The sequence below is a fragment of the Manacus candei genome, unplaced genomic scaffold (genome assembly GCF_025592945.1).
Source record: "Manacus candei isolate 608988 ecotype Guabito, Panama unplaced genomic scaffold, ASM2559294v1 h1tg000041l, whole genome shotgun sequence".
Lineage (NCBI taxonomy): Eukaryota > Metazoa > Chordata > Aves > Passeriformes > Pipridae > Manacus > Manacus candei.
Window position 1 is genome coordinate 3,313,830 of NW_026138089.1, and position 25,347 is coordinate 3,339,176.

General features: G+C 39.9%; 1 protein-coding gene across 6 annotated transcripts; it reads left to right on the plus strand.

Annotated features, from left to right (window-relative positions):
• Positions 1 to 126: 126 nt before the first annotated feature.
• ACOT9 (acyl-CoA thioesterase 9) lies at positions 127 to 23,968 on the plus strand. 6 transcript variants are annotated; one of them, XM_051794885.1, is made up of 16 exons: positions 127 to 1,071; positions 2,299 to 2,390; positions 3,993 to 4,019; positions 7,050 to 7,095; positions 10,586 to 10,756; positions 10,850 to 10,887; positions 12,837 to 12,920; positions 13,511 to 13,614; positions 15,199 to 15,272; positions 17,322 to 17,389; positions 18,338 to 18,449; positions 19,571 to 19,661; positions 20,370 to 20,455; positions 21,265 to 21,352; positions 21,540 to 21,690; positions 21,942 to 23,968. In XM_051794885.1, the coding sequence occupies exons 1-16, from the start codon at positions 1,058 to 1,060 to the stop codon at positions 21,998 to 22,000; spliced, it is 1,305 nt and encodes a 434-aa protein (XP_051650845.1). In that variant the 5' UTR covers positions 127 to 1,057; the 3' UTR covers positions 22,001 to 23,968. The 6 variants fall into 6 exon arrangements, with proteins under 6 accessions (XP_051650845.1, XP_051650847.1, XP_051650846.1 ...); XM_051794886.1 differs by lacking the exon at positions 127 to 1,071 and adding an exon at positions 1,337 to 1,433; XM_051794887.1 differs by lacking the exon at positions 3,993 to 4,019.
• Positions 23,969 to 25,347: the final 1,379 nt, after the last annotated feature.

A 25,347-nucleotide genomic window follows, 5' to 3' on the forward strand; every position in this document is an offset into this window, starting at 1 on the left:
TCCTCAGTGTCCAAGGCACATCAGTCACTTGGTCTTTCAAAACACTAATCAATTCAAAACTGCAATCAACCACAAGCCTCATATAAAAAAGACACCAACTCTATTTTTTCAATTAGTTTTGTTTGTTTAGAAGCAATTTATCAAAAAGAAGGTGACAGTGAAAAGAGTGGTCAGGTGGTACACTCGCAAGTAATGAATAATTCGGTTAATGTACTTTCACTGTTTGCTAGAACATGTTTTCTTGTGCCCTCATACAGCCTCGCTGGTGTCTTTGATAAGTCTTTGGCAAGGTGTGCTTAGCAACTTCATCGCTAACTCCTAACACCCGTATAGATCCAAGTACCCGGGAGGTGCGGACACGGTTTCGGCAAATGCTCCTAGGTCTGCTCCTCATGGTCTCTGTGCAGAGCCGAGGCTGACCCTCTGCCCGCGCACCCTGGCGTAGGCCCGGTGCCCGCTCTGCTCCAGGGTTCTTCAGCTCCCAGGAAAAAAAAACAATTCTGACGAATTAAATTTGTTGATTATTCACCTGTGCCAAGCGCTCAGCTCATTTAAGGCAGCTGCGTTTTCCTAAATCGTCTTCTGCCCCGGAAATTCCGAAGCTCTCGATTACCTCCCTAGCAGTGCCCCCAAGTGACGGGCCGGGGCAGGAGGCCGCGTCCCCCCGCGGCCGTGTGACAGGAGCCCGCCCGGCCCCAGCCCTGCCGGCTCGGGGGGAGCCGCCCAGCCCGCCCTCCTACGGCACAGGGAAAAAATGAGCATTAAAATAAAAAAAAAAATCACGGTGTTTATTGAATACAAGCCCTACGCAGGGCCCGCCCGCTCTGCCGGGCCCGCCCGCTGACTAACGGTGTCCGGCCCCAACCTCCGCCCCCGGGAGCGGCCACGCTGTGCGGGCACCGGGACAGGGGGAGGCCGGGCCGGGGGCAGACAGGGCGAGAACTCCCGGCTGCGAGCGGCAGGAGCACGCTCGGCTCTGTGCCCGGCGAGCCGCTGGCGCTGGAGGACCGCGTGCCTGGGGCAGGCGTGGCCCCGCCTGACGGCCCCGGCGAGCACCATGCTGCCCTCCCGGTAAGGCGGCCCCCGAGCCCTCTGCCCCTGGCCCGGGTGGGGCATGGCGGCCGGGGGGGAGTCGGCTCTGAGGGACGGAGGCGGCGGTGCTCCGGCGGGGCCGGTGGGCCCTGGGCGGCCGCCGCCGTGAGGGCCCCGGGGCGCGGCCGGGGCGGGGCACCCGAAACTCGCCCGGCGCCTGGGCCGGTCCGGGGCACTGGGCGGGAGGGGGGTCCTGTGGGACTGCGGGCGGAGCGGGAGGGCATTTGCGGACCGTGCGGGACACACGAGTCCAGAGGCTCCAGCAGTTACGGAGGCGTTTCAGAATTGCCATTCACGTCATCTCTGGTGCATACGAGACTGCTGGATTCTGAGGAGGTTTTGTGTGTGTTCCCCTTCACTCTCCTAAGTATTGCTGGTATATATGCAGATAGATATGGCCCTGCTTTTCTGCTGGTGCCTGAGGACCTGCCACCTTTTCTTTCTGGAGGTGAAACCCCAGTCCCAGCTGAAGAAAATTAAGGGACCGGTAATCCATGTTCCCTGACGGGATGATGCTGTGAACTGTCACAAGGGGTTTTCCACTTGCCGACCCTCTGTGTTTTTGTGTTACCACAATTTTGCTTACTGGAGGAGTAGTGGTGGCCACTACCTGGTAGAACACTTACTGAATTGTGAGTGGATTACATTCTCTGAAGGGTTTCAGGGTTGTCCCTTCTTGCTTAATGGCTAAGAGGATTATATCCTGCAATTTAGGCTTGTCCTGAGTTGCTGCAGTACTAACCCGTGGAGGAGAAGACCAGGCTTAGCTCAATGGGACTGCTTGGGAGACCTTGAGAAATCCTTCTTGAGATATTCCTCCTTCCACTGCTATGCATGCTAGAGAAGTGTATGGATGGGGTCATGGATGATTTTCTAGATGCACATGGACCCTGTCTGTGTTAAGATGCTACAGGGTAGAAGCTAGTATTGGGCCTAAGTTGGTTGTCCCGGGGCATCTGAATAGTCAGTGAAGAGGTCGATTACTGCCAGTGAATCATCCTTCCTTCCCGTTTTCAGATAAGTACAGGTATCAGCTGGAATTTTAACTGTCTTGGAACTGTTGTACTGATTGTATCTAGTTCTAAAATCAAGCTGAAAATAAGGAGTGGTGTTTCTGAAATAATCAGCATCATTCCAAAATTAAATCCTAAATTATTTTCACGGCATTATTTTTAATGACACTAAATTCTTCTACTCTGCCTGTAGGTTGTGCATCATGAGGAAGCTTCCTTCTGTTCTGGCTAGGACACTCACTTCTGGGACCACTGGCTCCCCAGTGCTTCTAGACATGTTTGAAGGTAAAGTAATTGACTGTACTCCAGAAGATTTAATGATGTTTCTAAGGAATTTATTCTTTCAGGTAGTGTATTAATGTATTAATATTGTTTGGATAGTGTATTAATATTGTTTGCATGTATTAATATTGTTTGGATAATGAGCATGGTTTTGGCTGTTTGGTCATGGTATAAGGGTTTAGGAAGCAGCAGAAAGTGACTGTATTTGTTTGGGGGTTAATGGCACAAGTATAATCACTGAAGTTGCAATTTAGGGGCTTGTCTGGTTCTCTAGTCTTTGAAGAGCACAGGTTCTTTTCTGGCAGGATAAATGCTGCTCAGGTTGGATCTAGATAGAAAGTCAGCGTAGTACAGACAGGTACAATGGGACTGGAGAGAATGGCCAAGAAGTGGGGGAACTGAGTGGAAATAATGTCTTACAGAACTTTAATGTGTCAATATGGTTAATTTTGTAAACTTGGAGAAATCTTTTAATCAGATCAGCAGCATTGCCTCATGAAATTGCTCTTGTCAATAGATCTTTGTGTGGAAAGATTGTTGCAGCACTCTGAAAGAATAAACCATAGTGTTCCTGTTTCAGAAGCTTTAAAACTTTTTTCTTGCATTCTAATCCCTTGAACTGAGAAAAGGGCAGGAGGAAAAAGGCTGGAGCCAGGTACAAATAATTCTCTGATGGAGTTTTGCTTGTGTCTGAGATCTTCTTTTCTCCTTTGTTCTCTAAATAGAAGTTATCAAGTAAAAGAGAAAATGAGAGTCATTCATTACTAGAGAACTTATTTTCATTGTCGTTAATAAATGGTAATTTAGGACATTAAGGGAGAGAAGCAAGGATACAGAATATTGCATATTTGCAAATATTATCCTGATTGTTTAGTTAGATATTTAAAAGGCTTGTAAGAACAGTGAAGCGTTAAGGCCATCCTGGCCTTGCCTCTGATTAGTGCTCCAATATTAGAACTTCAAGAGGTACTAATATTTTGAGGATTGTAATAACTGTACACATTTGAGATTCTGTTTCAAAATTGTAGCATTTAAATGTTACACAAACCTTGCTGATACATAAACTACTTTCCTTTAATTATGTATCCATGCATTCACAAAAACAAATACTTTTTCTTAACTAGCTTTTTGCATGCTTCCTCCCAGCTTTGGGTCCCAGTTGTGAGTGCCCTTTCTTCCATGGTTCTCCCAAAGGCTACATGAAGCAGGACTTTGGAAGTTTCCTCTGAGATAACTCTCATCCCACTTCCTGGAAAATGCTGCAGTTATTCTTTCCAAAGTTAATAGTGTTTATCAACAGCATATGGTAGCACCAGGTTTGAAAAACCGTTTGGGATTATGCAGCAAGCAGATACCACAGAGTCAGTAGACAAGGAACTGCAAAGCTAACTTGTAAGGAAAGGACAAACTGAGTTGAAAACACCAAGATACTGACTGTAAATCAGGCAAGGACAGGTTGCTTGCAATTACTAACATTAAGGAACATGTGCCTGAATGGAACTGAAGCAGGTAGAATAACCAGGTAACTCCTTACTGGATTAAATTAGATGTAAATTGCATTGTTTCTTTTGATTGGTAATCTAACCTGTGTTTTCTACTCCACAGGACATTCACCTATTCATGTGAATAATGGTGTGTTGTGGTAATCTGTACATATTAAAGTATTTGCTATAGCACTAAACTTACTCAGCTACTGTTTTTCCTTACTTTAGTATTCATGAAAAATGAAATGCTATTATTCTTCTCTGTCCATTTGCTTACAGCCACTTTGCCTTGGGTGAATGGCTCTGATCTTACTTGTGGCAGTATTGTTGGACCAGATCTCTGTCAGCACACTGTGTTTGTGGTGCTGTCCTGGATAACACATGTCTAAGAGGCTTGTGGGATACAAAATCTCTCACAGCAGCAGCTCCTGCAGTACTTGGCTTCATTTTAGACATTGGAATATGCATCTTTCACCTGAGTCCGGACCAAGCTCTGTACCAAAACTGGTGGTCAAATACATTGCAGTGTCTACCTGAACCTGGATACAGCCTGGGAAGGCACCAGGACAAAAGATATGGATCTCACTGGCAAAGATGAATGCGGTGATCTTGCCCAGCTGTCCTTGTGTCCTTTGCCACAGCACAGTGCAAATAAACTCAGACCCTGCTGCTCTGGCATTAATGATCCACTGCTCAGAGTTTAGAAGATACTGTGAAATATGCAACATGCTAATGATGGATAAGTCCCATTTTGCACATTTAAGACATTTGCCAAATAATAAAAGAGAAATAGTTAATGGATTTTTGTGCTTAATTACTTAAATTTCTGTTGTAAGATACATAATATCTAGAAGGGCAGTATAGTCTTTCCAAGAAGGAGGAAAAAAAAAAAGAGCAAAACTATGTGCTTATGAACTATAAAATAGACTAGATTTAGCTTGGCAACATTTTAGAAATGCTTTTGCATGTAGTCCCTTTTATTGTTAAGGTAAAAATTATGTGTTCTCAGCCTGGCAAATGTTTGTACGTCTAAAATTGAAATCAGAAGTATTAAATGGGAGTAACAGCTTATATACATTTTTGCAGGTTTGAACTTGAGATTTTTCAGAGCTTTTAAAAGGAAGACGAACTTAGTTTAAACAAGGAGAAAGTGCTGTTTATTCCTCCTCCATCCCAGCACAGTCTGCACTGTTGAAAAATTGAGGTTTTGTGTTCTAGAAGCTGTAACAGTGTTTCTGCTAACACTGTATTTACCAAGCGCATGCTATGGCGGCTTCACAGATGGAGTATGAGTAACAGGAAAGTAGTACCTATTCTGTAAATAAGCCTGCTGCCTCTTAAATAAAAAAGAATCAGACCTTCTTCCCTTCAAAAAAAAATCAACTCTTAAGATTTTTAATCACTTTCTTTCCCTGGAATTTTTTTTTTTTGTTCTTAGAATTAGTAGTGGAAGTCTTCTCATTTCAAAACATTTTTAGCCTAATTTAATAATTAAATGAGGCCTAAGCAATCTATTTTGTTTTATCTTTGTTTGCCTATCTTCCTGTCCCCCTCTTCTTTCAGAACCTTTTGTTGCTTGATATCAGCCAAAATAGATGAGCCACCAATCTCGAAGGGAAACGTGTTTACACAAGCTTTGTGAAAATTGGCTTCTAAATCAGAGGCTTGTTAGAGTGCCAGAGCTAGTGCTGGGGTCACCCACAGACCATGGTGTTTGCTGGCTGTTCGAGAGTGACTGGGATCCATGTGGGGGCTGGCACTCAGCCCTTTGCCTGCCTCTGGCTCGGGCAGACAGAGCAAAAACAGGCTGGGAGTGTAGGGGCGGGGGCTGAGGGTGCTGCAAGGGAAGGAACAAGAAAGGGAAGGTTTGGGGTATTGCTGTGATGGTGCTGTGGGGGGACTTGGGCAGAAACTGTGTGAGAAGGAGGAGGGCTGAGCTGAGTGGGTCTGACTGAGAGAGGGGAATTTAAATCCTAGGGAATCATGCTAGACTCGCTCCAGGGTTCACAGGACAGTTTGCTGATCACTGTGAACAGTCTGACAGGGTATTTAGCTTGAAAAATGCCAAGCCTGATAAAGGATCAGCTTGTGGCTCACCAGCAGCCCTCTTTCTATTTCACCACGAAATTTTGGATGTTTTTTTGGTAGCCCTTGCTTGATATGTCTCTATTTTGTCCTAATACTTGAACCTCCTTGTATAAAAAATATTTGCAAATAAGCAAGGAATCCCTACTATAAAATTCTCAACTTCTGTTTGGAGCATGGGAATTGTTGCTGCTTGTTTTCAGGTGTTTCCAAATAGCCAACATTTACCTACCTGACAGCAATAGGGTAGTTTAATAGATTTGATGGGACCTTGGCATATAGCCTCATCTGATCAAGAGTAGAAAACCTGCTTGTGCAGATTATTCTTGAAATTTAGGAAAGATTTGTGCAGAACTTATATTAACTCTGATCATAGAATCATAGAATCAGCTGGATTGGAAGGGACCTCTGAGATCATCAAGTCCAACCCTTGATCCAACACCGCTGTGGTTACCAGACCATGGCACTAAGTGCCACATCCAGTCTCATCTTAAAAACCTCCAGGATGGAGAATCCACCACTTCGATAGTACAAACAAGGCCAGAATAAATTTTTTAGGCCTGTCTTCAGTATCATAACATGGAGACTGCTAAAAATTTGGGCTCTAAAACCCTGCTGGTGAGAGCCAGGCTGCTGCTGTTACTTGCCTTTGTGGGTGGGATTGTTGAATTGGTATTCTTCTCATTCCCTTTCTCACAGCTGCACTGTTCCCTTTTATGTTCTTTTATGACTTTCTGATTTATCTCCACAGTTTGTGTTTAGGCTGTAATATTTTCATACCATAATTCCTCAATCTGATCTTGATCCACTCTCTGTTTCAGCTCTTAATTAGCACTGGCGGTGACTGCACTAACAAACACCTTCTTGGCTGTACACAATAAGCTATGGCATCATGTTACTCAACCCATTACTGTGATATGCCTACTAACAGCATCAGTGAATTTGGCCAAACTTTTGTTTCTGGGCTGCTATTTGCATGAATTTGTTTAATTTTCTTGTTCTGGGATGAGGATTATGCCTTCTAACGCCAGGCAACCTCACGTTCATCACTTGGAGAACTAAGCTTGATTTGCTTTGATTTTTTTTTTTCCAGTGCGGAACAAGTTGAGGGATATAGTGGGAGCATCTGCCAACTGGAGGTACAGTGTGCATTAAATGTATTTTACTTTATTTGTGAAACTGAGGTAGTTGAAACAAGGCTTCTGAATTGGTACTTTGTGGATCACAAACTTCTGAGATTTCTCTGGCAGAAGATCTTCAGCACCAAAGGAACAAAATATGTGATGTTGATGTGTAAAAGATTGTCCCGTTAGCTTTGAATCCAATGGAAGTTTAAGAGCTGTAGAGTCAGTCTGGCTGGCAATGTCATGTTGCTGTTACCTTTGAGTTATCTCTAAGTGGATTGCCCACATGGTGAATTTATCCTGCACTGGATTCAGAGGCTGGTTCACTGTGAAGCAGGCTGCATGTCACTTTGGAAACTTGTCACCTCAGTATCAGGGTCTCCTTAATCATGAGCATCTTTAGCATTTCCTTTGTCTGCTCTAACTTCATTTTTGACTAATTTACATATAATTTAAATGATTGATGTTTTGACCTTATTCAGGTTGCCTTCTTCCCTCTGCATTACATTGACTAAACCAGAGTTGTCTGTAATCCTCTACTGTTACAATTCTGGAAAATTCAGCATAGCACTTTAGGGGAATTCTGTATTGCAGCTTGGTTGGTCACATGTGTATTGTTAATTTTCTTATGGCTGTGTTTGCTCTTCTTACACACTTTATGCACTGATAGGGAAATAAAGAGTGGCTCACCTGGGTGGAACGTCTGATGAAGGTCTTCTGATTCAGTTTATCTAGGCAGAATTGTAGGCATGCTAACAAAAGTGCCTGACTCCAGGAAGCTGATTTTTGCTTAATAAGAGTAGGGTCTAAGCATGAAGGGGCTTGAAATTTTTCAGCGGGTCAGCTAGAAAGGGCTCTAGAAATTGTTTTATGAAAAAGCTTTTCCCACAGCCCAGAATGACTGGGGAGAAATGACTCCATATGGAAATACCATCAGAGGATTGAGATTTTAGAGGGCTCTGGTCAAATCTGACCCACTGCCCCCATCCTGGAAGGAGAGCATACTGAAGCCAGGATCAGCACAGCAGTGTTTTTCTTAGACAGGTATGTCTTTTGTGCTGTGCAAGATGCAGCAGAAATGGTTTACAGAGTACTGAATGCTTCAGCAGCCATGGAGAAGTAAAGCTGGGGAGACCATAGCTGGGAGTGCTTGAGAATGACAGGTTTAATATGGGGAGGTTGGGAGGGCATGGATCATGTAGCCTTTGAGATCCCACTTTTAAAACACAGTGACAAAGAGCTGATACATGTGGAGACTGAACAGCTGGGGATGAAATTGAGGCCACAGTATGACTGAAGAGGACAAATCTGAGAGAATAGGATGATAGGGGTCCTGAAATTGCAGCTAAGGAAGGACTGATGTACATACATCTGGATTGTTGGGAGAGAGGAGAGATGCATGTTGGAGGAACACCTTCAGCCATAAATTTTGTGAAAAGTAAACTTCAGTTTGTGATTTCTCTTGTAAAGGCCAGTGGCATTTTGTATTCATTTGTTATTAAAAAGAAATATCTTGCTTATAAGTTTATTCTGGTTTTGTACTTAAATTGTAATTAAAATTATTAATCTGTTCCTTGTTAAATATAGTCTAGATGGATTGTGGACATTTCAGAAATAGATGAACATTTCTGAGAATGTTTAGGGTGAGTGTTAGTTAATAATTAGGTGAATTACTGTTACTGTATGACTAATACTGCAGTGTGTAACAGTATTTGTTGAAAAATGTTACTGCGTTGAGCCCCACTTCTGTATATTGAAGTGCAAATTCTGAAGTGGAAGTCAAGAAGAGTTCTGCTGCTGACCTCAGAGGAACCAGGATGGGACTGGTGAAAATAGAATATAATTGAATTTTTATTGTTTGGTTTCTTTGTGTTTGTAGACAAATTTCTGATACACTCTTTGATTAACTTCTCTTAAACCTTTCACTGAGAGACCTTAGAAAAAAGTTTTTTAAAAAGCCTGAAGGTGAATCATCTTGAATGTTACATCTTTCCTTAATCATCTCGTATATTCTATTTCTATGCAGTGGCATAACTTCAAACATTAACCCTCTGGAGGAGGTTGTTATCTTTCTGTTTCCTCTGAACTCTGTGGTAGTCATGTTGCCAAGATGAGGTAAACCATATCTCCTGTTTAAAACAAACAAACAAATAAAACTAACTGAAGTTTTCTGCTAGACTTTTACTCTCTTTGATCATGGATTATTCATATTTCCCCAAAACTTATTAAACAGAAAAGAGAGAATATAAATATGGTGAAGCTTGACTTTCTGAAGTAAAACTCAAGCCAAGTAAGCCTGCATCTTAAATGGCTAATACCCAGAATTCATCCAAAGTCAAAACTTAAGACAAATTTTCTTTTTGGTGAAAAGGTTCTCTCTTTCTCCCTTTCTTCCTTTCCCCCCCCCTCTCTTTCCTTCTCTCTTTCCCTCTCTGGTTTTGTTAAGCACAGTGTCACTGATCTCAGCAATGCAGCGTGCACAACTGAAGGAATGATGCATATCCAGAAGTTTAACGTTGGTTGCTTGGTGTTTTATGCCTTCCCTTGCTCTATGAAATGGATCCATAGTTTTGCATACTCCTTGGAGCTGTTGCACGTTTAACCCTTAGGTTTTTGATAGATTCTAGGGATGTTATGAAATATTTGCTTTATTTGGTTAGGTTGCACTTTTAAGAGGAGGGAACTTTGGTGGAACAGGTAAGAGAGAACGTTGGGCAAGACTGTTACATCTTGTAGATACCTGTGCAAGGAACCAACTTGATAGACTGCAGAGAAGTGACAGTAAGTTGGCCCTTATTTGACTGTGAGAGTTGCAGCCCCTCTGAGTTGGTGGTGCTGGAAAAGTAGCTCTAAAGGAGCAGTGCTCCCTTCTCTGTATTGTTTCTTTCTGTAACTTTTCTATATAGTTGTAAGATGTCTGGGTAGGAAGAGAGAGAGAGAAAGAAATAGGTTAGTTTTCCCTGTCTTTTAGCTTGCTGTATGAACTGATGCTGTGAAGGGGCAACTCACCTGTGGATGATAGCAAATCTTAGCAGGTTAGTTCTCTTGTTCTTAGTACTAGTCAACACGGTACAGCTGCTTTACTTCTTGGGAGAGATTATAAATTGATGTTCAGTTCTTTAAAATTGTCACTGTGGCAAGAGTTGTGATACTGTAGCTATGGAAGACATGAGTATGCACAAAAACTCATAGGTTAAATTATATCTGATTTGTTCTTTTCAAGGGGAACCATTTTGGTTACATTCAGAATTAGATTAATTTTGTTCATAAGTGTGAAGTATGTGCTTGCCACTTGTACACAAAGATATTTCAAAACTTTCTGCAGTAGTCTTGCTTAGCATCTGTCATTATGTGCATCTCACTTTCTTTTCAAGGCTCACTTACTGTGTCTTGCTATTTTTACTACGTTTTGGTTTTCATTTTGATAATCATCAGTGTGACATCTTTTAGCTAGGGTTGCAGTTGTGTTGTCATACTCTAGACAGATTGTTTTTTTTCTTACCAGTGATCATGTGCAAGCAATGCAAGAAAGAAAAGCTCTTCATACTTTGCTGGCAAAATGTCAGGAAGATCTCCCTCCCAGAAGAATGAAGGATAGCTACTTGGAAGTTATTCTACCTCTAGGAAGTCAGCCTGAAATAAGAGAAAAGTACCTGAACGTACACAACAGTGTAAGGTAACAAAGCAACCATGTGACACATACAGGAAACTGTTAACTTCCACTTGCTATGTAAGTAGGTATTTAATTGTCAAAACCCCTGTCTTACAGATTTGGAAGGATCCTTGAAGATCTTGACAGTTTAGGAGGTATGTATCTGTGCCCTTTTAAACACTCCACAAAGTGATTTTGAGTACTGCTGAGCACTGTTTGGTGTGATACAGTATGACCTCAGGCAGAGAATCCCATAATTGTGCTATCTCAAAGGGGAAGGAAAAAAAGAAAGACACTGATGCTGGAAAGAAAGGATGGATGATAAAGAACAGACAGAAACAAAATTGTTCCACTTCAACTTCTTGCCTCTGTCAAATTTTTAGTGGACTAGTTACAAGAATAATTTACTGAAAAGTGATTCTAGATTATGAATCTGCATTGAGTGTTAACTCAGAGATAATTTGCACAGTGTGTATTGAAAATTAAAACTTACGATTGTTTTTTCTTAAAAAAAACTCAACAAAAACTGACACAAAACCCAACAGAGGTTGGAAATATTTTAATCTTCCCTTTGGGGTGAAGAGTGTATAATCTGGAAAGAACAGAATGTAACCACTGAGAACAAATTAAAAACAATTGATGTATATTCTTGGATTCTGTCTCCAAATTGATATTAAGGGTAAAACTGGGTCAGTTATTTCATGAGTTAGCATCCTTAATTTTTTTTCTTCTTTTCACTTATTTGTGGTCTTGAAAAGTTAAAGATCTTTGACTTTTGTATTGCAGTTAAAATAAGTGCTAGGTTGTTAATAGAACTTGGAGATACTTTTATCTTAAAAAGTCACCAGGTGACTTCTTCTTCAGCAAAGTTCTGTAGCTGGTTGGGAGCTTTTCAATGGAGGTTTTTGACACAGAATAAGTGCTTATTAAGGGAAAGCTGTGAATGGAACGGTTTTTTTCTGTTCCTTCTGAGGGTCCAGATTCACAAAATTGAGGAAGGCAGAGAAAGAAGGGAATGTATGTCTATCTAGGATAGGCACAATAGCTGGATGATTTATATTTCCTTCTGGGAGGTGGAAGGTACTGGCTTCAGCACCTGTCCTGAATTAGAAAAGGAGACCTCAAACTGTTGGCTACCCTCCATTGTTAGATGAGAGGAGCCTGTTTTTCATTCTGTGCCTTGTTTATTTTCCCTGAAAATCTGTGAAGACCTTTTTTTTTTCCTGTGATGGCACAGAATGTCTGCCTTGTTTGCAGTCATACTGTGCTCCAGTCAGTTCCACTGGGGATGTATTGTTTTGGGTTAATCAAGATTCTGTCCCAATTACAAAATATTCAGGATGGCCATATTGATGTAACGAGTTGATAGGCATAACAGGTTTTAGAATTGTGTCTCCAGTAATTTTAGGGGAAAACATAGATTACTTGGAAGGACAGAGATCTTTCTTCTCTTATCTTGTTAAGTCCAAACAGATACTTTTGATTATGGAAATCCGTGTTGAGTGAAAGTCACGTGAGCACTAGGACAAACCCTATTTTTGCAGCCTTGAATTACTCTAAGGAGTCTGTTTACTTGGATGTGCTCTTAAGAACAAAGCTAATTAGTTTAAATAATGGTTTGGCTTTTAGTGACTGCGGTGTGATAAATATCTCTGACTGTGCTTTCATGCCTGTAAGGCACATCTTATTTAATCTTCACCTCTTTAAAGGAATCAGTATTTTAAAAGTCCTCAAATAACATGTATCCTTGGGCAACCTGCATGAAATCAAAACAGAAGATTGGAAGAATCTGAGATAGTGGGCTTCAGGGGTAGAGGAAAGAGATTATGTAGGATTTGAAGTAGAGTGATGAGTTGATTTAAAGTGCTTAGCTAAATTTCTCTTTGTAGTAAGTAAATATGCATAAAACTGAACTGCTGCATCACTGTTTTCTTTACAGCAATCCCATGTGTTACTTGCATAAAAATGTGGAAGTTGGGCTTTCCTACAGTAGGATATTTTAGTTTGTGTTTTGCAGGTACTTCTCATGCTTTGCAAGATGGCTTTGATTTGCTCCACTAATGATTTTGTTAAAGAGCTGACTCAATTTTTGATCTCTCCATAGTTCTTATTTGCTACACTCACACCAAGCAGGAAATGCAGCCAAAGTCTCCCTTATCCATAGTCACAGCTCTGGTGGATAAAATCAGTAAGTGGCAATTTGGTCAGTAGAAATGGTTTCATCTGTTTGTCTTACTCTTTCAGCAGCCACTGCCTTCCCATGGTTGTTGAGGATACCTTCTTCACTCTCCTGTTTAGTTCACTTCATCTTGTTTTGGCCTTGAACTCTCAAGTATTGTGGCTTTTGTTGAAGGAAGGAGAGAAGAGGATTTTGTAGTGCTTTTTAGCATTTCATATGTCACTTCAAAATACAACTTTCATGCTTTCTGCACTTCTGTGTTTAGTTTTCTATTGGCACCTGGGTTTCTTAGCTTCATTATAGAACAGTGTTTGTTCTGGTGGAGTTGGGACCTTGCTTGTCTCACATGTTCTGCTGAACACCTCCAGGGGTCTGCTGTCCACCTGTGTGACTGCTTCCTACTCCAGTTCTGGCTTGAGAAGTCTGGAAAGGCAGAAACTGCAGACCAGCAGTTTGGTCCTTTGCAACAACCGGCTTTTCTGGGTTGTCTTTGCGTGTGTTGCCACCTTCAGAACACAGAAAGGCCTTAGAGAATCTGGCCTTTCGAGTATTAGATGTGAGTGATCTGCCTCCAGTAAACCCTAATGTTTGTCTTGTAGATTTGTGCAAGAAGATTATATATCCAGACTGTGACATCAAATTCACAGGCAATGTTTCTTGGGTTGGGAAGACCTCAATGGAAGTGACGATGCACATGCTGCAGGTTAGTTCCTGTGACTTCTCTCCATCTTATGACAGGCATGAGGTGCTTCGGGGGAAATTCTGGACAATGGCTTGAGCAATCTAAATTATATATTCTAGAATAACTTTCTGAAGGGCTTGAGGCAGCCCTAATGTTCTGAAGACCAAGACAGCTTCCAGTAGTCTCGATGCAGCAAGGCAGTCTTGCTAATCTTTCAAGACATGTGTTTTTCTTAACCAGTATTTTGTATTTAAAGTGCAGCACAGTACTCCTACTGAAAAAAATAGGTGTCTGTGCTCTGCATGCTCTCAAATAAGCTTCTCCCTGCTTTTGAAAAACTTTATTTTCCTTATGCTTTATCATTTTATAGATTTATGAATTTTAATGTTGATATTCAGACTTGATGTTAAATTGTATCTCATGTGCTCATCTTATCTACTGTGTAGCATAATTTTTTTAATGAGTTATTAAATAATAATGGAATATAAATGAAGGCTGTAACTAGGCTACACTATGCAGGAAGCAAAAGGAACATTAATAATTAAATTTAAAAAATCTTAACATTTCTAATAAATATTTACTGTGAATTCATTAGTTAACGGAAACATTAATTCAGTTATTTAATTATTTAGAGTAAAAAAGATATGCTATAAACACTTAAATGATTGGAGTGAGTCCAGAGGAGGGCCACTAAAATAGTCAGAGGGGTAATAGTCAGAGCACCTCCCCTGTGAGGAAAGGCTGAGAGAATTGAGACTGATTATCCTGGAAAAGAGAAGGCTTTGTGGTGACCTGATTGTGGCCTTCCAGTACCTGAAAGGAGCGTACAAGAAAGACGGAGAGGGACTTTTTAGAAGAACCTGTGGTGACAGAACAAGAGGCAGTGGCTTCAAACTGAAAGAGAGTAGGTTTAGATTAGATATTATGAAGAAATTATTTACTGTGAGGGTGGTGAGGTTCTGGAACAGGTGGACCAGAGAAGTTGTGGATGCCCCATCTCTGGAAGTGTTCAAGGCTAGACTGGACAGGGCTTTGAGCTACCTGGTCTAATGGAAAGTGTCCCTGCCCATGGCAGGGGGGTTGGAACTAGATGGTCTTTAAGGTCCCTTCTAACTCAAATCATTTTGAGATTCTATGATTCTGTGATAATTCAGAAAAACAGATAAATATTTTTTGATTTGCTTGGTCTCCTTAAATAAAATCTCTTATGTAGAAGATAATGTTACACCTTTATTGTCAGAGTTCCTTGCAGTGCTGGCATTAGTGGCAGTTTGGTATTAACAAAAAGTATTTTTCGGCATTTTTAAGAATAAATGTTAAGTGGGTACTTTTACAATGTCTGTGTTGATTTTCTCTTCTCCCAGCTGAAAGCAGTTAATAAGCATTCCCTGCTAAATGTTTTACTGCAGAATTCCTGAAACTAAAGTTTTAATTTGCATTATTTCCTTATCTTTGACCTGTTGTGAGAGATGTTGGAAGGGATGACAGAATGTGAAAGTAAGCAAAATTAACAGTGTGGCCACATAGTTGATGTCAACTAAAGAGCTTGCTAAGCATGTTTACAATTTTAGAGTTTAATAATACATTTTTTTCTGTCTCTCTTAGCTACATGATGGTGATTACAGCCCTGTGTTAGATGCAACCTTTGTCATGGTGGCCCGGGACCCAGAGAATAAACGGTAATTTGTAGGACAGGAAAATAGTTTTCTGACTCTTGCTGTGCTGAAAATGGCAAATGTGGCAGCTTGCTCTGTATGTGTGGAAGCCCTATAATGTAAGTGTTAAATAAATCACATAGTCAATGTTTTCTGCTGGCAAGTGTTAACTTTCCTGTGACAAGCTTCAGAGTATTGATTTCAGCAGTCAAATGATACCAGGATTTGCTGGTAGTCTTGGGAGCTGACCCTTTTCTTTAACAGATTTTCCCTTCGTTTGAGTGACTGGCCTGAATGAACACAAGAAGTGAATAAATCTGCCACTTGCATTCTAGTAGTTGTTAGAGCTAAAGATAGAGTTTCAGTAGTTAAATAGTCTTTGAGTGAACAATACCATTAATTCCCTAATAGACACTTGATAAGTGTCACCAGAATAATTCAGGCTGTAACTTGCATGTGTAACTAACATGGAACTGATAAGTATTCCCACAGAACTTTAAAAATCCCTAACCACTAATTTTGTTATTTTTCTGGTTTTACTTTATCTATAATTCCTTAGCCATTAAACTAAGAGGCTGCTCAGTTGCAGTTTTGCTTTATAACTCCAGCATCAGATAAATGGTTGTATTCCTTAACCTCTTTCCTGTATAGCCCACCAAAGTAATAAACTGTTTCCTCTTTCCAACTAGTTTAAATAATTGCTTCTATTTAATGAAGAAGGGTGTGTTTAATGAAGGGGTTTTACTTTATTTAATTATGTAGTCCTGATAGCATTAGAAGTAGTTTTTAGTTTGGTTTCCTTCAGATTTTTTTTAGAACCAATGAACACACTATACATTAAGAAAACCACTTATAATCATGGTTCCCATTCTAAGGACTAATTTTGCAAAATAATTACATCAAATCTGATGTCATTATGCACTAGCAGATTGACTGAGGACAAGCCTACATGGACTTGTGCAGATAGATGCAAACTTCAGTGTCTGTTGTACAGGCTAGCTGGCCGTAAGCCAGCTGTGTTTCTGTCCATATAAGGAGGGTATTTATGTGAGGTAAAAACCCTTCAGAGAGGTACAGGGTACAATAGGTTGGCTGTAGTGCCACAGAAATGTGGTTGTGTGCCTTTTGGACTATAGCAAACTGCATCTCACAGCTTGGGGCTTGGGCAGGAGAGCTGAGGTAGATGTGTCCTGAGCTGAGGAGAGGGGAAATAAACTCTGCAGTGGAGAAGGAGCTGCTTTGTCTTTAAAATCCAGAGGTTTAGCAAACCAGGAAAGAGCAGTTTGTTCTAGGAGAAAAGATCCTCTCTCTGTGTGCCTCTTGTCACCAGCACAAGGAAAGACTTGGGGTAGAGGTGGATTGTTCAGCACATACTTTGTGTGTGTGTATATGTTGTTTGGAGCATTTGTATAAATAATAATTAGGAATTACAGGAAAGAATGGTTCTTGAAAATAACCATTTGCCTTTACTTTTGAAAATAATTAAATGTCATATAATTAGGTTAAAGTAAACTTACTTGTGCAGTAAAATAAACATAAAAATTTGTGCTCAAGGCATGTCATAATCTTCTTTGATAAGTAGTACACGTGGTAAACAGCTTTTGGCTGTTGATAAGGCTGTCATGGGAGCATGTAGATTATAAAAACACTTGCTAGCTATGCCACTGTGCTCTTTCTATTCCAGGAGGAATGATACCATTCAGTTTTTGGTTTAGTCTATCCTAGATCATCATGGCTTCATTTGCTGAGTTTCTAAGCAGCTTTCTGCTTGAATAATCTTCATTATAATTTATAGGTACAATTTTATCTTCTTAAGAGGGAGAGACACATCTCTTTCTTAATTACACTAGGTAGTGTTTGGATCACTTAACTGCTTCTTCAGAGTTAAAGCTAATGGGGTGTTCTTTTGGCAGCTCCACATTATGAAATAATGCAATTATTTCTATGATATAACCTGAAGTATATCTTTTCATCTTGTAGTGTGTATGTAAGCAAAAATGGAAGACTGTTATAATGTATTTATAGAATGAATTCTTGCAAAGTTTGTAATTTAAAAAAAATTCCTGTCCATAGGCCAGCATTTGTTAATCCACTCATTCCTGAGAGTCCTGAGGAGGAAGAAATCTTCAAGCAAGGGGAATGTATGTCATATTTCCTGGTAGTATGTACATCTGCCTCAGGTTCAACTTAATAGCTGGAAGGAAGTAAACTTCAGCAGTTTTTGCTATTTAGAAATGCTCCTAATTTATTTAATATCAAATTTTTTTTCTTGGCTCATGTTTGTCAGTAGTGTAAGAGAGTTTCAAAGCCTGCTATCACATACTTGGAAACTATTTGGCTAAACTGACAGATAAGGGTGCTCCTGATGTGCCCTGCACACCCCCTGGACTCCTGTGTTTGCAGGATGCTCCCTCCACTTCGGGTCTGAGTGCAGCCCAGGCTCTCCTAATGCTCTGACTGATGGATTACCCCCTGGTGGACCTGCTAAGTGCAACACAGCTCCTTGCTATCTGGGTGCCCATGTTCCCTTAGGACAGAAACTGAGAAAAAGAAAAGGGGGAGAGCAGGGGAAGGAGTGTTTAGCTCCATCTTCTTTTATTCCAAGATGAAGTTTTAAAGCAGAGAATTAGAGAAACATTGAAGACTGAATAAACTGGACAGAAGATCTTTTAAGCTAAAGTTTCAATCATTGCAGCCTATGGTAACGAGTTCTGTCATAAATTTCCATTCATGTACCATTGGCAAAGCCCGAAGGTTCTGTAGGGTTTCTTGTTAGGTATGTTTTTCTGTATTTTGAGAGTAGTACTCAAGTTTTCTGTAGAAGCAGTGGCTATCATAGTACACGTATTGAAGTTCTTCATCAAAGTGGTGGAGGTAGCAGTAAACTTCTGCTTTATTTTTTCTTTGATGCAGGTTATTCTAAAAGCCAACTTTGTGTTTGAATTGATTGGACCATGAAGTTACAGCTTTTAACTTACAGGGGAAAAAAGAAAAAAGGAAAGACAGTTGATTCCAAGTTAAAATTGTCAGAACCATTATTTGTTTTTTTCTCTGAACTCTAATACTAGGAGTTTTTTTTTAATATTTAGTGAACAAGCTGAGGAGGATTGAATTCAGCACTGCTTCCTTACTGAAAATGGCTCCCACTGCAGAAGAAAGAAACATTGTGCATGACATATTCCTTCATACTTTGGACACAAAGTAAGAAGAGGAGTGGTGGAGGAGAACTGATGTACTATGAAAGAGAAAAGTACCTTTTGAGTGGGTGCTCGTAAGAGGGTAGTCTGGAATAAATGAACACATTTAAATTCTGTGGCATTTTATTTGGAATGTAGGTACAAACTTTAATGTGACATCTGCAGCTCTCAAAAGAGTCTTCAGTTAATACATAGTGTTAGCTGTGCCAAGATGCTGAAAGGGACACTGTAAGCACAGAGACCTGAGCAAGCTCAGGTTAGGAATGATCTTGAGGAAAAAGGTTAATCATGTTTAACCAAATAAGGGAATGGATTAGTTTTGCAACCATGACTTGTACAGTCTCAGAGTTTTCTGCCATGATACCTAGTTAAAAAACCTGTGAGGACAGGAACTGGCCATATTATGACCAAATAACTTTGTAGTGTGTTTTTGAATATAATACCTGACAACATTATTTGAGAGAGACTGTTGTTGGCATACTTTTCTTATATTTGAGATTGATGTGAAATCATCTGATGCCCATGGTGATAGAACAGTGTCTAATGACAGTAGTGCAGTGTTATATTTGTGATAATTTATAATTTTTTAAACATTATACAGTTGTTATTTTTAAAGCTGTTTACTAAAGGGAGACATGCTTTCCCTTAAAATTAGCAGATGTATTTTGTACACATTCTGTCTGGATTTGAAAACCTCAAACTGTCTGTGTGTTTGATGTTGAATTATTCTGTTAGCTCATTGTGTGCTTTTAATTCCTATTATGACTTAAAAAAACAGAATAAGGTTTTTCTGACAAAGTGTGTGCTTTGTGGTTGTGATTCATCTTTTCTTTCATGTGCTTTTCTCGAGCCTCATCAGTCACATAAACTTGAACAGTAGTAGAAGTTTTTGAAGGATCAGGAGCATAGGTTTATTGCAGTAACAAATCAAAGTACTAGCTTAGATAAGGCTTCAAGGTCAGTTGGAACAGTGTTTAGTGACACCCTTTCTGTTTTGGGGTTATTTTGGTGTTCCATATTTTTGTGGTTTTTTTTAAATATGTGTCTGCATTTAATATTTATGCATTTTTGGCTGCTGAATTCTGCTAATTCTGTAGACTATAAAGTTTTTTGTCTCTTCCAAAGGACAGTAAGTTTCCGGAGTCGTAAATTACCACCCAATTCAGTGTGGATGGAAGATGCAAAGCTAAAAGGCCTACAGATTTGCCATCCTCAGGTATTTTGAAAAATATTAATGAATTACAGAAAGGTACTTAAGAAGTAACTTTAAAAGGGAATTTTTACAAGGACATGTGTTGACAGGAAAAAGGGTAATGGCTTTGCACTGAAAGGAGGGGGTTTAGATTAGATTGTAGGAAGAAATTTTTTACTATGACTGTTGTGAGGCACTGGAACAAGTTGCCCAGGGAATCTGTGGATGCTCCATCCCTGGAAATGTTCAGGGCCAGGCTGAATGGGGTTTTGAGCTCTGGTCTAGTGGGAGAGGTTGAATTTTTATGTAAGTTTAGTCAAACCATTATTTTGTTTCACTTCTACAGTCCTTGCAATGTATTTAGATCATAGTTTCTTTTGCCAGTTTTTTGTTATTTGTATGGGTTACCACTGCAAAATAGAAGATTTTTAATGACCTTGTTTTCTTACTAGACTATTCATTCTGTGTAAAGAAATTCCTTTGTAAAGTGTTTGCAAAAAGTTTGGCCTTTGGTTGCTGACACATTTTTGAGTTGTTATCTTGTGTTTTTAAATGAGTCAGATGAGCTCCTAGTAAGTAAAGTTGCCTTGGGCATTTTGAATTTTGCATGTATATTTCAGTAGTGCTTTTTATATATTCAGGTATTGGGACTTCTGTTAAATACTGTAAACTGAAGTGCAAACTTCAACACAATCCTTTGAAAAGAATTTTGATTTTTGTTTCTACATACAGGAACGGAACATCTTCAATAGAATCTTTGGGGGTTTTCTCATGAGAAAGGCATTTGAACTGGGATGGGCAACTGCTTGCAGCTATGGGTGAGTTGTAGGCCTGGAATATTTATATAATCCAGATCACTATGCACATATACATAGGTCAGGAAGGCCAAGCTAACCAACCTAATGACTATCTGAGCTGAGAAAACCTAGGTGTCTAGTAGAATCTTGAACTATTCGTGCACAGTGCTGTCTTACTTAGGGCACCTGTTGTATTTACAAAGAGATTTGCATCTTGCTCCTTGGAGCTCGGTTTTTAAGCAGCACTTGTGAAGATAGAAAATACATCCATTTTCTCTTTTCTTTTAACTTACCAAGGTATTCAGATGAACTTTTGAAGATTCATTTTCTTTGTAACCATATAAAATAGACATTCTAGCAAATAAATATTACATCCTTTCATTCCATACACAAAAGGAATGGTTTCTGAACTTCTAGTAACTGCTTGAGCATGACTGAAGTCATCACCCAGCAAAGCTCTCTCTGTGTGCCAGTTAAATGGAGTATGCATTGCCTGAAACAAAGTTAAGTGGTTTGTGTCAGTGCTTGGAAAATTGAGGCCTGAGCAATGGTGGCATGAAGATCATATAGCAAGTGTAAGTCATAGGATAGAATAATGATGCAATAACATGTCCTTAGAGATCATGTACTTTTATTGGTGTGAAATATTTCCTCCAGTTACTTTTGTCTTTGGTGATGACATAACTCATTAGCACTTCCTGTGGCCTCTTGTTTAAGGAAGAGATTTGTTCTCTAGCAACCCTTCATTAAAATGCTGCCAATAAAATATTTTAAATTTCTCTAAACCTCCTTTTTATTCTTGAGACAAAATTTCTCTTTTGCTTCCTCAGGGGTTCCAGACCCTTTATTGTATCTGTTGATGATATCATGTTTCAGAAGCCAGTTGAGATTGGATCCTTATTACTGCTTTCTGCACAGGTAGGAGTTGATTTCTTTTCGAAAAGGAGCAAACCTTATCTTTGCTGTGATCACTGCCAGTCACTGATAATAAACAGTGCACTATAAGAGCATGTGACTTTTCTTGTTAAATGGTGTAATGAAGTCTGTTGCAGTTTCCAGCACCAATGGTAAATTACAAGCTATAATTCTTGTTTTAACTGTGTAGGTCTCTTACACGGAAAAAAACTACATCCAGATTCGAGTGCACAGTGAAGTTTATGATGCAAATACCAGGGAGCACCATACTACCAATATCTTCCATTTTACATTTATATCAGAAAATGAGGTCCCACGGGTTGTACCTAATACATATGGAGGCAAGTATCCAATGAATATGTTGTCATCATAACTCTGTAGAAAAGATGACTTTCTCTTGAAACACTGGTCATTTTAGTAGATGAACTATTGGCATTTGAATAATTTAACAGGATTTCATGGCAAACCACATTTATTTTATGCTTTGATGACAGTGTAGATTGCTTCTTGCTTTTGCCAATCTATGTAGTTGTAGTTGCTCAGTATTGATACTAAGTTCTAATGGTTCTCTCTTTTCTCCACTTTATTTCAGAGTCCATGTTGTATTTAGATGGGAAGCGACACTTTGATGCAGTCATGAAAGAAATCTGACAGGCACTGGGTGCTGCATCAGCAGTGTAGCAGCACTGTCTTGGAAAGAGAGGGCTAAAGGACAGGTGCTTGCAATACTCAAAAAACCCCCCAACAACCACCCAAAACCAAACCATAACAAACCCAAACTCCACAACAAAACCTGCCTTTTTACTGCTCTTTATGTATTTGCATATATTTGGATTTTTTATTGTTTGCTACTAGAATTTGTTGAAATCTACTTTCACATGCCAATGCTACGAAAAAAGGCTGAAAAATACGGTTTTGGCTTTAGATAGCTTCTCTTTTTCTGCTTTGAGAGATCTCATTACAACCTTTGCTGTCTTGTCACCATCTGCCTTTGTTCCCTTAGTAGCTCTCCTTTGTGTTTCCCTGATAATGGATAGAAGTTCTGTCAGAAAAATGTGTGCAATAGGTAGATGCACACAGGTGGAGCAATTTGACCTACATTCTTGTGTGAATTAGCTTTAAGGTCATTTTTTTTTAACAGGGACACATGTATCTAGGCAGCAGCATAGGCTCAGAAGTTACTAGTGTGTACACAATGTAAAGCAGGTGTTTCCCATCAGTGGGGATTTTACAAGGTTATTGCAGCTTCTGTTTTGGATGGATTCACATTCCCTTGGGAGGAAACTGATTTTTGCAATGAAATGGGGTGGCCAGGTGGTATCTTCTGGCATTCTGTTCGTGTACAGCCAGTCCTTGCCAGCCTCTTCTAACTTTTGTTTTGTTTGTTTTAATATATAACAGTAAGTGAGTTCCTTAGTGAATTATTTCTCACGTCCTGCAGACTAGAGACCTGATTGGTAGGATTGGGTGGGACTGGGAAATGACATTGTAGAACAGAACATTTTGGTTTATTAAGGATTAGGAACAAAAAAGGTAAAATGCTGCTCAAATGATAATGGCGATGTTTGATGCTGGAGTTAGGGGTTTAAAGAATCTTTGTTGAGCACCTCCCAAGTCAGCTGCTGAATGGTTGGAGGATCTTTAACCACTGAGGGGTGGTACAGCTAGAGGACAGCCTCCCCCTCAGATGGATTATTTACCTGGTTCCTTGGCGGACTGAAATGCAGTATGAGTATTGCATAGGTTGGCAAGTTTACCTGTGAAGGACAGAGCACTTTCCCACCACAGAGGGGACTCTATGGTGGACATAACTATGGCAACAGGAAGTAATAGGAAGAAAGTAATGGATACTAAAGTGCTTCTGATGTAATGGAGAAAGTTTTAATAATCTTGAGTATATGGCAGATACAGCTTAACATCCTGAAATCAGGAAGGTGAGGGGATGGGAGGCATCAACTTTTAGCAGTGAATATAATTATCACAAGCACAAAACTAGACCTCTGATACCTTCACATCAAGACTGATATCCTGTCTGATCAAGACACATGAAGAGGAGTTCGGCTCAGTGATAGTTAAATGGATGACATGTGATGCCTAATGATACACAAGAACAGACTCTGACTTTAGATAAAAGGTTGATAAAATAAAGCAGCATGTTATGCTTTTGTTTCTGAGTAAGAAAATCTGAGAAATTCATAATTAGGACCAGTTTCCTTTGGTGCTAGGATGGCATGAAGTTCATGGCTCCTGACAGCTAATTGCTGTTCCTGTGAGGAGAGTGAGCGTTGTAATAACCAGCATGTTGCACATCAGCCTTTCCTTTCTAAGACTCAGCTGCTGTTACTGATGAGTGGGATCAACAGCTTTCCAGTGGAGGCACAGGGTTGTTGCCTGCTCAGATCAATGCATTGCCATGATAGTAACCTCTTGGTTCCTTCTGTAGGGTTTCTCTCTTCAGCCATACTCCAGTGCTGACTCAGCTGTGTGATTTTATAATCTTTTTCTTTAATGATTTTAATGCTGTGGAGATATGTTGTATTTTCTGGGCTTCTCCCTTTTAAAACTCTTTGGAAACTCAATATACTTGACTGACTACACAAATAAAAAACTGAAATTCTGTCTCAGCTTCTTCCCCCCTCACTGCAGGGATCAATGTTCACTGTTAAAAAATAAATAGGAAGGCGGGAAGTGGAGGGATCTATTTCAGAACTGTGTATTACTCCTGACTATCTGCAGGTTTTTATTATTGACCCAGTGGTCCTATTTGGGTTACTATTTTATAACACTTGTAAGTTAAGGGGATACAAAGTTCTTCCTCTACTGCCTTTTCAGCTGCATTTTAAAAAAACATAATTATCATAATTTCTAAATTCAGCCTTTGGGAAGGGATGGGAGAGGAGAAAAGGTAATAGAGTAGGGAGGAAGGCATGACATCAGAACCTCTGGACACAGTAAAGATGAATCTTTCAAATTAAGATGCTTAGAAAAAGTGTGTTCTCAAACTTCATGATAACTTAATCACATACCACAATGACAGCATTTACAGAAATGTATGTACAGACATACTGAATGTGTGTGTATATATATACACATATGTAAAAGATACTATATGTCTTTCTGTTTATTACTATATATATGAGCTCATGCATTTTTTACTCTAAGAAGGTAACTCCAAGTTGTCACCCTCTCTGGTGATAGGCTACATGTGTCTTTGTTCCAGGGTATGCATGATGCTTTATACCTTTGTGTGTGAGAGAAAATTGTTCTCAGATCTCAGAATTAAAATATTTTAACATAGTGATTAATGTTGGGTTTATGTTGAAACTTAATGTCCAACCCGTCACTGCTGTAGGTGACTAACCATTACCACAGAAGCCTAAAGGAATTGGTAGATAATCTTTGTATTTATAGTAAGCCTATCCATATAACTGACTGGGCTCTGTAGCGGGAAGTTAATGTTTCTGTGGCCATCATGTCTTGGAATACCATGAGGAGGGGGAGCAGGATTGCCTCCCCTTATCCACTTGCTTAATGGTGATATAAAAGGAGATTTATGTGGGACTGGCTGAACTCAGTGCCCAAGAAAGCGCTTTCTTCTAAATGTTTTTATTTTTCTGTGGCTAAAAAAAATATTAAAATTATTACTCAAACTTACAGCTTCTGATATCCCTTTTTCCAATATGCACCATTCCTTTGCAGGCATGTCGTGGTGTTCAGCACTCTGGGAAGAAGCTTGGATGAGCTGATGCAGCAGGGGCTGCTGAGAGAGGGTTTTAGTTCAGAAACCTACTCTAAACTTACTGCATGCTCAGTTGGTTTTACGGCACATTCAGTCCAGCCTTTGTCTGGTGACAGACTGGTTTGATTGCTGATTCTCCTCTGAATGCATTTTTAACTAGGTGTGGGAGAGAGGATGCACAGGCTAGGCCCTAGTTAACAGGAAAATAAAAGGGTAAATATTCAGCTTTCAAGAAAGAGAAACTGGGGACTCCTTTTGT

What these genes read in the sequence shown, in the direction of transcription:
- ACOT9 (XM_051794885.1), top strand. An exon ending in GGAGCATCTGCCAACTGGAG is followed by an intron (nt 7,096 to 10,585) that starts GTACAGTGTGCA and finishes TTTTCTTACCAG; the next exon opens with TGATCATGTGCAAGCAATGC. An exon ending in AGATCTTGACAGTTTAGGAG is followed by an intron (nt 10,888 to 12,836) that starts GTATGTATCTGT and finishes ATCTCTCCATAG; the next exon opens with TTCTTATTTGCTACACTCAC.